A 13077-nucleotide genomic window follows, 5' to 3' on the forward strand; every position below is an offset into this window, starting at 1 on the left:
CTCTCTCTCTCTCTCTCTCTCTCTCTCTCTCTCTCTCTCTCTCTCTCTCTCTGTGTGTGTGTGTGTGTGTGTGTGTGTGTGTGTGTGTGTGTGTGTCTGCTTATCTGTCTACTTGTCTCTTCCTTTCTTCTTCCTTCTCTCTGATAATGACTCACTATGTAGTGAGCTGGCTTCAAACTCACAGTGATTCTTCTACCTCAGCCTCCTACATGTGAGCTACACCCAGGTTGAAATTTCTTATATGAGGCATTGCAGAAAGGAAAGAAAGTAACTAGTGGTACACACCTTTAATCCCAGTACTCAGGAGGCAGAGGCAGACAGATCCCCGAGTTAGAGACCAGCCTGGTCTACAGAATGAGTTCTAGGACAGCCAGGGCTACAGAGAAACCCTGTCTCAAAAAAACAAAAACAAAAAAGGGGAGAGGATTTTTCCCTTAGAAAAGATTTTCCTTCTGATACACATACAGACATGTGGAGGGTGTGAATTCACATGCCCACTGTTTCTTAGAACCAAAGCCCTTGCTCACACTACGCAAATGTTCTATCCTAAGCAGAACCCCAGCCACAACAGTTTACTTTTTACAAAATATGTTTTTACCCCTCTTCTGAAGAGTCTACGGAAGAAATTTCTCTTTGGTCTGAGAATGGAGGGACACGTCTTCTGTTTTTTATATGCTGGCAAATCTCCCTCATCTTCAATTTCATTGATGTCCTTGAAACATCCAGATTCAATCATCTGTGTGCACAGGAGACAGGATAGGCTTTGGAGACACCAGGGAGTCAGTGATCTCCCCACATTATTGGCTCCCACCCAGCACCTGATGACAATGTGGGGCACATCATAGTTCCCAGACTTTCTCTGGCTCCACATTCCTGGATTCCTGGTTTCTGACCTCTTCTTGGAATAAAGTGGCCTCTTGTTTCCCTTTCTCTAAGTGAACTCCCCCCCCCCACCGAAATAAAGCTAATTCCAATGGAGCCAAGCAGCCAGTTAGCGCTGCTTAGGAAGCTGGACTCCAGGGTGACAGGCAAATCCTAAGATCACCTTTTGCCTGCCTCATGTAATTGAGACCAGAGTAGCTGTCATGCCTCTGGCAACTACTGATACAGTCTTGGCTTACCCATCATCTAGTCCTCATGGTCAAATCTTTTGCATAAATGTATTTTGCAGACACACACACACACATACACAGGTCATTGATGCAACTAGAATAAACCTACTCTGTTAGAAAGAGCAGTACCTCATTCTGCCAGGGGATGGTGACACACCCTGTAGCAAATTGGGCATAGAAGGTTTCATCACTGCTGTCCAGGTTGACTCCTTTCACCACAGAGAACTGCCCAATATCCAAGATATCCTTACAATAAATGGCCTGAGGCTGGGCACCAAGAACAAAGAGAGGCATCAACCTGTGAGACAACTAGAGTAACTCTTTTCTTGTTTTGTTGTATGGTTTTGTTTCTTTCTGGATTTTTGAAACAGGAATGGGTAGCCTAGGATCTCCCTGAATTCACAATCTGGCTGCCTTGACCACCCCCAGATGTTATATCAGTCACTGAGAATTGAGCATAGGGCTTGCACTTGTTGGGCAAGCACTCTACCACTTATCTACATTCCCAGTCCTAAAGTAGCTCTGAGATCCCTTAATTACAAAATCTACACATTTTTCCTCCTACCCTGTTCACTGCTTGTACTAGCTTTTTGGAACCCATTCACTTTTGATAAATATCTTGCTCAGCCTAGATACAGTAGGGAGGGCCATGATCCTTCTTCAAAGCAATGTGCCTTACCTCTCTCTGAGAAGTGGATGGGGGATTGGATGGGGGGAAGAGCAGGTGGAGGCAACAGGAGGAGAGGAGGGAGTGGGAACTGGGATTTGTATGTAAAATGAAAAAAGATATTTTTTAAATAAAATAAAAATAGAAAAAATATCAATTGTAGATCTAAATTCTGTCCAACAATGAAAATTTAACTTATCTTTCCAATTTTAGAATGTGTCTATAGCTGACTGTTAATGGTGGAGTCCAGGCTATCTTCATTCCATTATCCGTTCATCAGTAGTTCACTTATTATGTACTATTTTACCACATTCAGTTATTATTACTATATTATAAACCAGACACAGACAAGCACCAGTCCCTGTACTTTTGATCTCAATAGCATACTCATGAGGAAGCGCACATGTGACAGCTCCGGAGGGATGCACATTCCAGAACCAAGCAGCTGTGTGCACTCAGTGCGATGAGTGAACACAGGTAGGAAGGTGAACGGAGTACTGAGATCTGAACAAGAACACTGGCACACAGAGAGCCTTGAAGGGCATGCTAAGGAGGTCTGAAATGGCACTGAGAATTGGGAGGACAGGAGTTTAGCTATCCCAGCAGTGACAGACTGCAGGCCCCAGGCCTGGGAGTCAGAGAACTACTAAGGTCTGCCTGAGGCTGTGGAGGTGGTGGGTGGGATATAGGCAGAAGAAGCAGCAGAAATAAATAATAGACCTCACAGAGCAGAACTCACATGCTGGCTGTATCAAGAGTGTTTTAACCAAAAGATTGCTATAGGAATCAGTGTTTTTCGGACCTAGCTACTCTAGGTAGCATACTTACATCAGGATAGAAAGGGGGATCTAACATATTTGCTTCCAGCCTGCTGAAGTTAATGTCCTTGAACACTGGGTGCTGCTTTACAACAGCAGCTCCACCTCCATCATTCTGACAGCCTAGTCGATGTCTTGGATCCTTGATGAGTAACTACACAAAAGAGAAACAGTCAAGTGAAGCTATTAGGATTGAAATGTAAACTCAAAACTGTCCTCTTTAACAACATAAGAAGTAGGAGTGGCAGAAAGGACATATATTCAAACAAATAGCCACTACAGTTTCCAAGTATCAACCACACTGTACAATTTCAGACTTAACTAAGTAGGTTATGGTTTCACAACAGGTAAAACTCAAGTCTTGCCACGAGTGATCATGAGCTCGAAGCTTGAAATGCTGTGCCTCATTGTGTACCCCTTTAATCTCAGCACCTGGACAGAGACAAGTGGATCTCTCTGTGAGTCTGAGGCCAGCCTGAACTACATAATGAGTTCTAAGACAGCTAGTGTTATACAGATGCTATCTGAAAAACAAAACAAAACAAAGAACCCAGCAATCTGAATAAACTAACCTTCAAATAAAAATGTTATAAAAACTAAGGGATAATTAAGGAAATAGAGTTATGAATTCAGAAACAATATATTAATGCCATTGAATTTATAAAAAGAAACCTTTATTCATTGGAGTACTAAGGACCCCAAGTGAATAAAAAATTGAGTAAGCCCCCTTTTAGAAACTATATAAACTCCCTGTCTCTGTTTCTCTCCCGTCTCCATCATCATCTCTGTTTTCCCCCTTTTTAGTTTTATTTATGTACTTGTGTGAGTGTAAGTACATGCCACAGTGCATGTGTGGAGGTCGGAAATCTATCCTTGCCTTCCACTTTGTTGAGGCAGGGTGCCTCATTGTTTCTGCTGTTGCATTGTGTATTCCAGGCTAGCTGACCCCACAAACTTCCAGATGATCCTCCTATCTCTACCACCTTTTCTTACCCTAGGGATTACAGATGTGTGCCAGCACATCTGGCTTTTGGCATAGATTCTGGAGATACAGCTCAGGTCATCAGGCTTATGTGATGAATTTTTTAACCCACTGAACCATCTCCTGGGCCACTGGTTTTTTCCAAGATAGGATCTTGTAGCCTAAGTTGATTTCAAAATCGTCATATGCATATCTGCACCTCCAGAGTGCTGGGGTTATAGCCATGTGTCTCCTACACGTCTAACAGACTTTTAAAAGTATTCTTTACATGTTTACAACTGTCACAAATTCAAATAAGTCTTCCTTCACAATTACTATCACTCAAAAAAAATTGGCTCCAGTTCTTGTCCCTCTGCATAACCCCCTCTCTGCTCTCGGGCAAGTTATCCATGTATCCTAAGATGCTTTCCTACAATCCATCTGTGGGAAATGTAACCCATTGTTTAAGAGCCAGTTATTTCTCTTCTCAGTAGTTACTAAACATGAAGGTTAATTTTAGCTGTTAAATGGACACAATCTAGAATCACCTGAAAAGGGAGTCTTAAAGAGCATTGCCCAGATTAGGTTTACTTGTATGCATTCTTTTTATTTTATTTTTAACTTTGATACATTACATCTTAACCAAAGTTTCCCCTCCCTCCACTCCTCCTAGTCTGCCTCCTACTTCCCCTCTCCCCCAGATCCACTCCTCCTCCATGCCTTTCAAAAAGAAAGAAAAAACCAGGCCTCTCAGAGATATCAACTGAATAAATCATAACAAATTACATTAAGACTAGGCACAAACCCTCATATCAAGGCTGGACAAGGCAACCCAGTAAGAAGAAAACGGTCCCGAGTGTAGGACTTCTGGCATTCTTGTGAGGGATTTTCTTAATTGAATTAACTGAAGTAGGAAGACCCACTCTTAATGTGGGCTGCACATTTGATGGTCTAGGTCCTGGATTGAATGGAGATAGGCAGATGAGAACTGGTATTTTTGTATTAATTCATTGGTCTTTGTTGTTGGGGGTAGATGTGATGTGACTAGTTGCTTCAGTTCCAGCTGCCTTGACTTCCCTGCAGTGACAGACTATAACCTGCAGTTATGAGTCAAATAAGCCCTTTCTCCCTTCAGTTGTTTTTATCAGGGTGTTTTATCACAACAACAGGAAAAAAACTAGGACAAGGAATATGTATCTCAACAACTTACCTTCATTACTTGCTTTTATCCTCCCAGCATCTTGTCTCATCTACATCTTATAGACAACAGAATGAGGCTTAGAGAGGTAAGACAGAGGATGCTAAGACTAGGCCAATTGCAAAATTAGCCTACTTACAAAAGCTGTTCTTTATCCGGGTGGTGGTGATGCACGCCTTTAGTCCCAGTACTTGGGAGGCAGAGGCAGGTGAATCTCTAAATTCAAGACCAGCGTGGTCTACAGAGCAAGTTCAAAGATGGCCAAGACTACACAGAGAAACCCTGACTCAAAACAACAATAATAAAAGGCTATCCTTTGCTCAAACCCTACATTCTTCCCCAGGGCCTTTGGCATAACAAGAATTTCATCCTTGAAACCCTTGAGCCCTTCTTAAATTTACAGTACCCAAATTCTGCCTGTTAGTCATTCTTAAGAATGTAGGCCTAAGATTAAACTATGAGCTCTTTAGGGGCAGGCTCCATCTCTGCTTTCACATTACAGCTCTGTCAGTGTCCTGTGTACAGCAAGCACTCAGTCAATATTTACAAAGCCAAATGCAAAAGTAGCTTGATCAAAACACTGAAATGCTGTCAGCTACAAGCTGAGTAGGCTAGCTGGGAAGAAAGCCAGAAGGATCCCACAGCTCAATGACAAATCCGTAACACCCACCATTTTGTATATGGAAACAAAATGAAGCACTCTAAATAATTATTCCCCAGATAGTATCAACTCACATAAGTTACCACTATAGTTCAGTAATAGGCATAATTGTTGGCCATTCTCGCACCCACAAAGGCCCACCCCGTTATCTCCTACTTTGCCAAGCCACTCTCTCCCTGAGCTAGGTTCCTCAGGACTAGCATGGCCTCATCAGCTGCTTCTCAAAAACTTCCTTGTCGGGGGCTGGGAAGATGGCTCAGAGGTTAAGAGCACTGGCTGCTCTTCCAGAGGTCCTGAGTTCAATTCCCAGCAACCACATGGTGGCTCACAACCATCTGTAATGAGATTTGGTGCCCTCTTCCTGACTGTAGGCATCTAAGCAGACAGAATACTTTATACATAATAAATAAATCTTTTAAAAAAAACTTTCTTGTCTATGTATCCCTCCACTTGTTCTAAGCCTGGTCTGGGATGCCTCAATTCCAACAACCCACAGCTCACACTTGGCTAGAATCACCTACTGTCTTCCTACTTGCCTTTCTCTATGTCACTTTTCTTCATCAACTTAAGACTGTATGATCCAGTACTCAAGTTCTCTTTTGCACCCAGCAAGCTTCCCTGCAAGTCTCCATACCTGCTTCATCATCCCTACCTGCCCAAACTGGAGAGCAGGGCAAAGATAGGTCTCTGCTGTCTCTAGGCCCATGTCACTGCACAGAGCAGGGCAGGAATAAAACACCAATGGGTTATGGAAAGCATCTCCCTATGCATGCACTTGATGCCTACGAGGAAGCCTCTTGATTCCCCCAGCTCTTCGGCTTCATCTTCTCTAAATGGTGCTGTGTACCTTATCTGTACCCATACTTGCAACATTTCTCTCCCTATCCTTGCCCCGATGATGCTGAGGGCATAAGAAAACAGAAGTCCCACTGCAAATCTGCCACTTTCACTGCCCCTAAACTAAAAACTGCTCACATCTTCCTTGTACACTAGTGCCTCTCTTTCCCATACCCAAGGCTTTTGGTCTAGCAAGTACACCTCCCCAGACAAGTATCTGTGTTTTCCCCATTAAGTGATGCTGCTCTATCAGGTTGAGATTCAGCCTTGACCCCTCTTTAACCACTTCAGCAATTCCTACAAGATCCATCCGGAGTCTGAACACTGCTCACATCTGCTCTTCTATCAATGCTATCTACGCCACATCTGTGCCCACACATTTTTTTCAGCTCTTTGTCCCCCCAAATCCTACCAAATATGGTGTCTCATCAGCCCCCATGCTTCTAATTCTCCAGAATACGCATTGTTCTCTGGCAGCCAGTCCATTTGTCATATTTGTTCTGCTTACTGTTAGAGGCTACCCACCCTGCAACAAAATCAGAACACTGAAGAGCCAGGACTTCTTCCCTCTCTTACTCACTGCTGCAGTCCCAGTGCCTGGGAGAGTACTAGGAAGATAGAAGGTGTTTCCTTGTTGAAAGAAAAACTTTAAAGATGCTACAAAGGACAGGCCTCAAAAGAAAAAAAGAAAGCCTATAGGCACCATATTAAGGTAAGCAAGTGACAATTTCTAGTGTAAGGGCAACCAGCAGTTGGTGAAAAACTGGGTGCCCTGAGGACAGACGGCACCCATCTGCTACTGGTTCCTTCTGTCATCACGGGTTAAAACTTGCTCTCTGGCATCATCGTGTCACATGGAAGGTGACAGTCCTAAAGCAATCATCAAATCTGTAAGGTGCATGTCAGTCTAGCCCAGACATTACTTCAAATCGGAGTGTCTGTGATGATTTTAAAAAAAAATGGGCAGAGACAATATTCTCATTTCAAAACACATTGGAAATTAGTTTTATATTGAATTTCACATAAGTTTCTGAAAACAGAGTGACTTGACACCATTCTTCCTTTCAACAACATCAATATAGGAGGGGAGTCACGAATTTTCCACTGCTTTTCTCTAGTTCATCGAGTGGTCATTTCCCAAGCCTGGGCTGGGCACTTTGCTCTCCGCTCTCATTGTCTACCTGAGATGAAATTCCAGGCAAGCACACCAGGAAGAGGGCTGGTTACTAAGAGGCCAGGCTGAATTCACCTGCACTGGGTCTTGTTGCTGAATCAGGGTTATAAGCTGGGAAGGGGACCACTGCCCTGCTTCTCTGAAGACTGCCTGCCTACTTGACTACTGTCTTCTGAACCATCAAAAGAACTAGATGAAGCGAGGTAATCACTTCCCCATCTCTGTGAAAGCTGACCCACCATGCTGCAGATGGACTTGGCATCCTCTGAAAACTTCTCAGAGTACTCTTCAGTTTCATTCTTCACTCTTCTTTCCAGCTCCTCCCGGCTGACTTTCTCTTTGTATTTTTTGAATGGAGAGTGTCCCTCAATCATTTCATATAGCAGACAGCCAAGTCCCCACCAATCGGGACTAAATGAATACCTTTCATTATTGATAATTTCTGGAGCTACATAACAAATACAGAAATTTTTTTATTAAATTTTAGTTTTAAATACTTATGACTAACTCCAAGCAATATATTATTTATTTAATGTTTGTTACAACATGATCTAAGAAGCTTAAAAACATGCTAAGTTTTAAAAAAACACAAATGGCCAAAGATCATATGATTATATTTATATGGCATTTACAGAATATACAAATCCAGAGAGACTGAACATAAACTCATGGTTGAAAGGCCCAGGAGTAGAAAGTGATGAGTAGGTGGTTGCTAATGCATCATTAAAATCTGAAGTGATTAAAGGATGTTCTGAAATTAGACAAAGTAATAGTAATGATGGATGCACAACTGTAAGTGGACTAATATCCACTGACTTATACACTTCAAATAGTTGGATTATTTGATGTGGAAAGGATAATTGAAGTTGTATCTATATCTATACTTTATAAACTTGACAGCTGCAGGGTAGGTAATATGGTAAAATGGTACTGGAAATAAAGCTTGCCTCCTGGGGTGCTCCCTCCACTCGACTGTTCCCATGGGTGCCTCAAGTGCAGAGCCATCTGTTCCCAAGTCAGAAGAAACCCCAGAAACCTGCAAGGGGAGGAATTTCAGGCTCTGAGAGACCCACCATGCCCTTAGAAGCTACTAAGGGTAGGCTAGCATTCATTGCCCATACATCTTTGAAATAATCTGAACATGACTGATTTCCCAGGAATCAGGTAGATAGGATTTGTTGTGCCCACATGCATGGGATACCAGCTGCATGAGGAAACTGTGGCCTTTCTGATTCTGCCTTCACAGAACCACAAAAACTTGGGAGTCTCTATGGACACCACTCCTCGTTATAAAAAGAAGGCTGCAGACTAAAAAAAAAAAAAATTTCCTCAGACACTCTAGATTAGTGGTTCTCAATGTGTGGAGCGCAAATCCTTTGGGGGTTGACCGACCCTTTCACAGGGGTAGCCAAAGACCATCGGAAACACAGATACTCGACATTGCAATTCCTAAGAGTAGCAAAATTAGTTATGAAGTAGTAGCAAAAATAATTTTATGGTTGGGGGTCATCACAACATAAACTATATTAAAGGGTCATAACATTAGGAAGGTTGAGAACCATTGCTCCTGATGCTCAAAGCATTTGCAAAGATGCCGGGCTAACTTTTAATGTTAGATAACATTAGAAAGTAATAGAGTTCATGTTAGGAAACAGTCATTCTTTAGGGAAGCAGCATCAGTTGTCATTCTAACAACCTGAGCACTCATGAGCTCAGCCGCTGCTACACAGACAACACAGGTGTTGGAATATTTTTATAGTCTCTGTTTCCCCAATTATTTTTTATATCAGAGTTCCTTAATTTTTATAACTGAAAACTCCATATTTTTCACAGTACCAACTATAATTTTTACATACAGTTCATATTTCTTTGTTAAAATATAGCCATATTATCAGTTGCTTAAAAAAGATGTCTCAGGGCTGGAGAGATGGCTCAGTGGTTAAGAGCATTGCCTGCTCTTTCAAAGGTCCTGAGTTCAATTCCCAGCAACCACATGGTGGCTCACAACCATCTGTAATGAGGTCTGGCACCCTCTTCTAGACTTTAGGCATACACACAGACAGAATATTGTATACATAATAAATAAATAAATATTTAAAAAAAAAAAGATGTCTCATAGCTCTCTGTTCCTCCAGAGCCAATCTCCAGTCTTATCCCCAGCTCTGCAGAAGAACACCTGGGCAAGCCTTCCTTGCCTTGTTCACATCCCCTGTGGATCCCACAGATCCTCCCCTTCTTACTGCCCCCCCTTGTTGCTTTGTCCCAGTACCCAAACCCTAGCAGGAACCTGTACTCCCCCAAGAGCCACGCCTATGAGGACAAGTAGGCTGACAGTGGATTGACACCTCTCCTTCACTCCTCCAGATCCAGTCCCTCCAGTCTCATCCCCAGTTCTATAACAGTAAACTTGCTGTGGTCTCCCTTTCTTCTCTGACCAAACAGATCATAAAGATCTCCTCCAGACTTCTTTCCCTGAACTCATCCCAGCCTCTCAAACCTAGCAGGCATACCCTGGGAACACAACAGCTGAGCATGCCAGGAATCAGGTCCAGAGGAAATTCCGTATAATCGCAACATTCTCCTAAAGTTCAGGGAGAAAGTAGAAACCAAGGGAAAAATACTCATCCAACAGAGACAAAACGAGATATAATCGGGCTGGAGAGATGGCTCAGTGGTTAAGAGCATTGCCTGCTCTTCCAAAGGTCCTGAGTTCAATTCCCGGCAACCACATGGTGGCTCACAACCATCTGTAGAGGTCTGGTGCCCTCTTCTGTCTTGCAGACATATACACAGACAGAATATTGTATACATAATAAATATTAAAAAAAACGAGATATAATCACCCAGACCTTTGCAGACTCTGATATGGAAGATGTTAAGTCCAGACTACTATATCCAGCAAGACTCTAAATTACCATAGATAGAAAAATAAGATATTCCAAGATAAAATAAAATTTAAGCAATACTTTCTACAAACTCAGTCCTACAGAGAGTGCTAGAAGGAAAATTCCAACACAACCATGAAAACACAGGGAATAAATAATCCCAGACTATTAAAATTAAAGGAAGGGAAACAAATGCACACACACACACACACACACTAAGATCACCACCATATCCCAGCACTCGGGAGGCAGAGGCAGGCGGATCTCTGTGAGTTCGAGACCAGCCTGGTCTACAAGAGCTAGTTCCAGGACAGGCTCCAAAACCACAGAGAAACCCTGTCTCGAAAAACAAAACAAAAAAAAAAGATCACCACCATAAACAACAAAACAGAATTCAACATTCATTGGTCATTGAAATCTTTCAATATCTCTGTCTCAATTCCCCCTAATAAAATAACGAAGACTAACAGAATGGATGCAAAAACAGGACCCATTCATTTCCCGCATCCAAGAAATACACCTCAACATTAAAGATAGACATTGCTTCAGAAAAAAGATATTCCAAGCTAATGAACCTAAGAAACAAGCTGGTGTAGCCATTTTAATATCTGATAAAACAGACTTCAAACCAAAACTAATTCGAAGAGATAGGGAAGGACACTACATACTTATGAAAGTAAAAATTCACCAAGAAGACCTTTCAATTCTTACCATCTATGTCCCAAACACAAGAACACTAATTTTTGTAAACGAAACACTACTACACACTGGTGGTGGTGGTGCATGCCTTTAATCCCAGCATTCAGGAGGCAGAGGCAGGTAGATCTCTGTGAGTTCAGGCCAGCCTGGTCTACAGAGTGAGTTCCAGGACAGGCTCCAAAGCTACACAGAGAAACCATGTCTCAAAAACAAAACAAAACAAACAAAAACAAAAAAAGAAACGCTACTACAGCTTAAATCACACATTGCCCCTCACACACTGATGTAGCAACTTTTCCATTGGACTTTCTTGGACTACCAGCCTGTAAATAATGACACAGAGACTTATTAATTATGAAAGCTTGGCCTTAAGCTTTGGCTTGTTAAGTTGTAAATTAAGTTCTTATAACTTAACTAACTCACATTTTTTAAAATCTACATTCTGCCACATGGCTCAGTTATCTCTCGTACCATATGTGTGACTTGCTCCATGTCTCACCGACATCTCCCTGCATCTCTTCTTCCCAGAGTTCTCCCTCCAGAAATCTTACCTACTTTCTCCTGTTTAGCTACTGCCCATTCTGCTCTTTATTAAAGCAATCACAGTGATACATCTTCATACAGTGTAAATAAATATTTCACAATAATATGATAGTGAGAGACTTTGGTACCACATTCTCACAAAGGAACAGGTCATCTAGAAAAAACTAAACAAAAAAAAATGCTAGAGCTATCATGTTATAAACCAAATGGATCTATCAGATATTTACAGAACATTTTGCTCAACAACAAAAGAATAGACCTTCTTCTGTGCACCCCATGGAACTTACTCCAAAATTGACCACAAACTTGGACATAAAGTAAGTCTGAACAGACACAAGAAAATTGAAATAGCTCCCTGCATCCTATCAGACCACCACAGATTGAGGCTGGATATCAACAACAATATCAACAAAAGAAATCTTACAAAGTCATGGAAACTGAACGACTCTCTCTACTGAATAAAAAACAGGTCAAAGGATAAAAAAAAATTAAAGATTTTCTAGAATTGAATGAAAATGAATATACATCATATCCAAATATATGGGACACAATAAAAGTAGTTGTAAGATAAGTTCATGGCCCTAAGTTTAAAAAAAAAAAAAGTGTAATCTCATACTAGCAACTTAATAGCACACCTGAAAACTCTCGAACAGTGATTTTCAACCTTGAGGTCTTATACTATGATTCATAACAGTAGAAGGAGCAACAATATATTTTTGTTGGGGGTCACACTACAACATGAGGAACTGTATTAAAGGGTCACAACATTAGGAAATTTAGAACCACTGCTCTAGAGCAAAAAGAAGAAATCACACCCAAAAGGAGTAGATGGAAAGAAAAAATAACCAAGCACTGAAATCAATAAAATAGATACAAAGGGAACAATACAAAGAGTCAATGAAGCAAAGAGTTCTTTGAAAAAAAATCAGTAAGACTGACAAACCCTTACCCAAATTAACTAAAAAGTGTGAGAGAGAGAATATCCAAATTAAGAAAATCAGAAAGGAAAAGGAGGACATAACAACAGACATAAAGGAGATCCAGAGAATCATAAGAACATACTTTAAAAACCTGTCCAAGGGGCTGGAGAGATGGCTCAGCAGTTAAGAGTACTGACTGCTCTTCCAGAGATCCCGGGTTCAGTTCTCAGCACCCACATGGCAGCTCACAACTGTCTGAAGATTCAGTTCCAGGGGATCTGACACCTTCACACTGATGTGGGAGTGTCATATATCAATCTGTTGATTTCATTGGCTGAGCAATAAAGAAACTGCTTGGCTTAGCTTAGAGCATAGATGGGAGGAGGAAACAGAATAGAATTCTGGGCGGAAGAGGAAGTGAGGTCAGACTCTGCCCTGCTCCCGGAGAGACCGGACAGCTCTGCTGGAGCAGAGACGCCATGCTCAGCTCTCCCAGGCAGCTGCAACCCACGATGGACTTAGGCTAGAATCTTTCCGGTAAGCGCACCTTGGGGTGCTTACAAACATCATTAGAAATGGGCTAGACCAGGTGCGAGAATTAG

The 13077-nt window shown here is 41.8% G+C and overlaps 1 protein-coding gene across 8 annotated transcripts in view; it reads right to left on the reverse strand.

Annotated features, from left to right (window-relative positions):
- The window catches only part of Grk4 (G protein-coupled receptor kinase 4), a 69796-nt gene that overhangs the window by 2452 nt on the left and 54267 nt on the right, over positions 1 to 13077 (reverse strand). For 2 of the 8 annotated variants that reach the window (XM_050140907.1, XM_050140906.1), the window contains exons 12-15: positions 7668 to 7876; positions 2608 to 2751; positions 1242 to 1379; positions 599 to 736 (exon numbers count right to left, since the gene is read on the reverse strand). In XM_050140907.1, the coding sequence (XP_049996864.1) occupies positions 599 to 736; positions 1242 to 1379; positions 2608 to 2751; positions 7668 to 7876 (629 nt within the window). Of the gene's footprint in view, positions 1 to 23; positions 737 to 1241; positions 1380 to 2607; positions 2752 to 7667; positions 7877 to 13077 lie in introns of those variants that run through there. The other 6 variants (XM_050140909.1, XM_050140911.1, XM_050140904.1 and 3 more) reach the window with 4 other exon arrangements.

The sequence above is a fragment of the Alexandromys fortis genome, unplaced genomic scaffold, assembly GCF_014885135.2.
Source record: "Alexandromys fortis isolate MF-2015 unplaced genomic scaffold, M_Fortis_MF-2015_v1.1 scaffold_7, whole genome shotgun sequence".
Taxonomy (NCBI): Eukaryota; Metazoa; Chordata; class Mammalia; order Rodentia; family Cricetidae; genus Alexandromys; species Alexandromys fortis.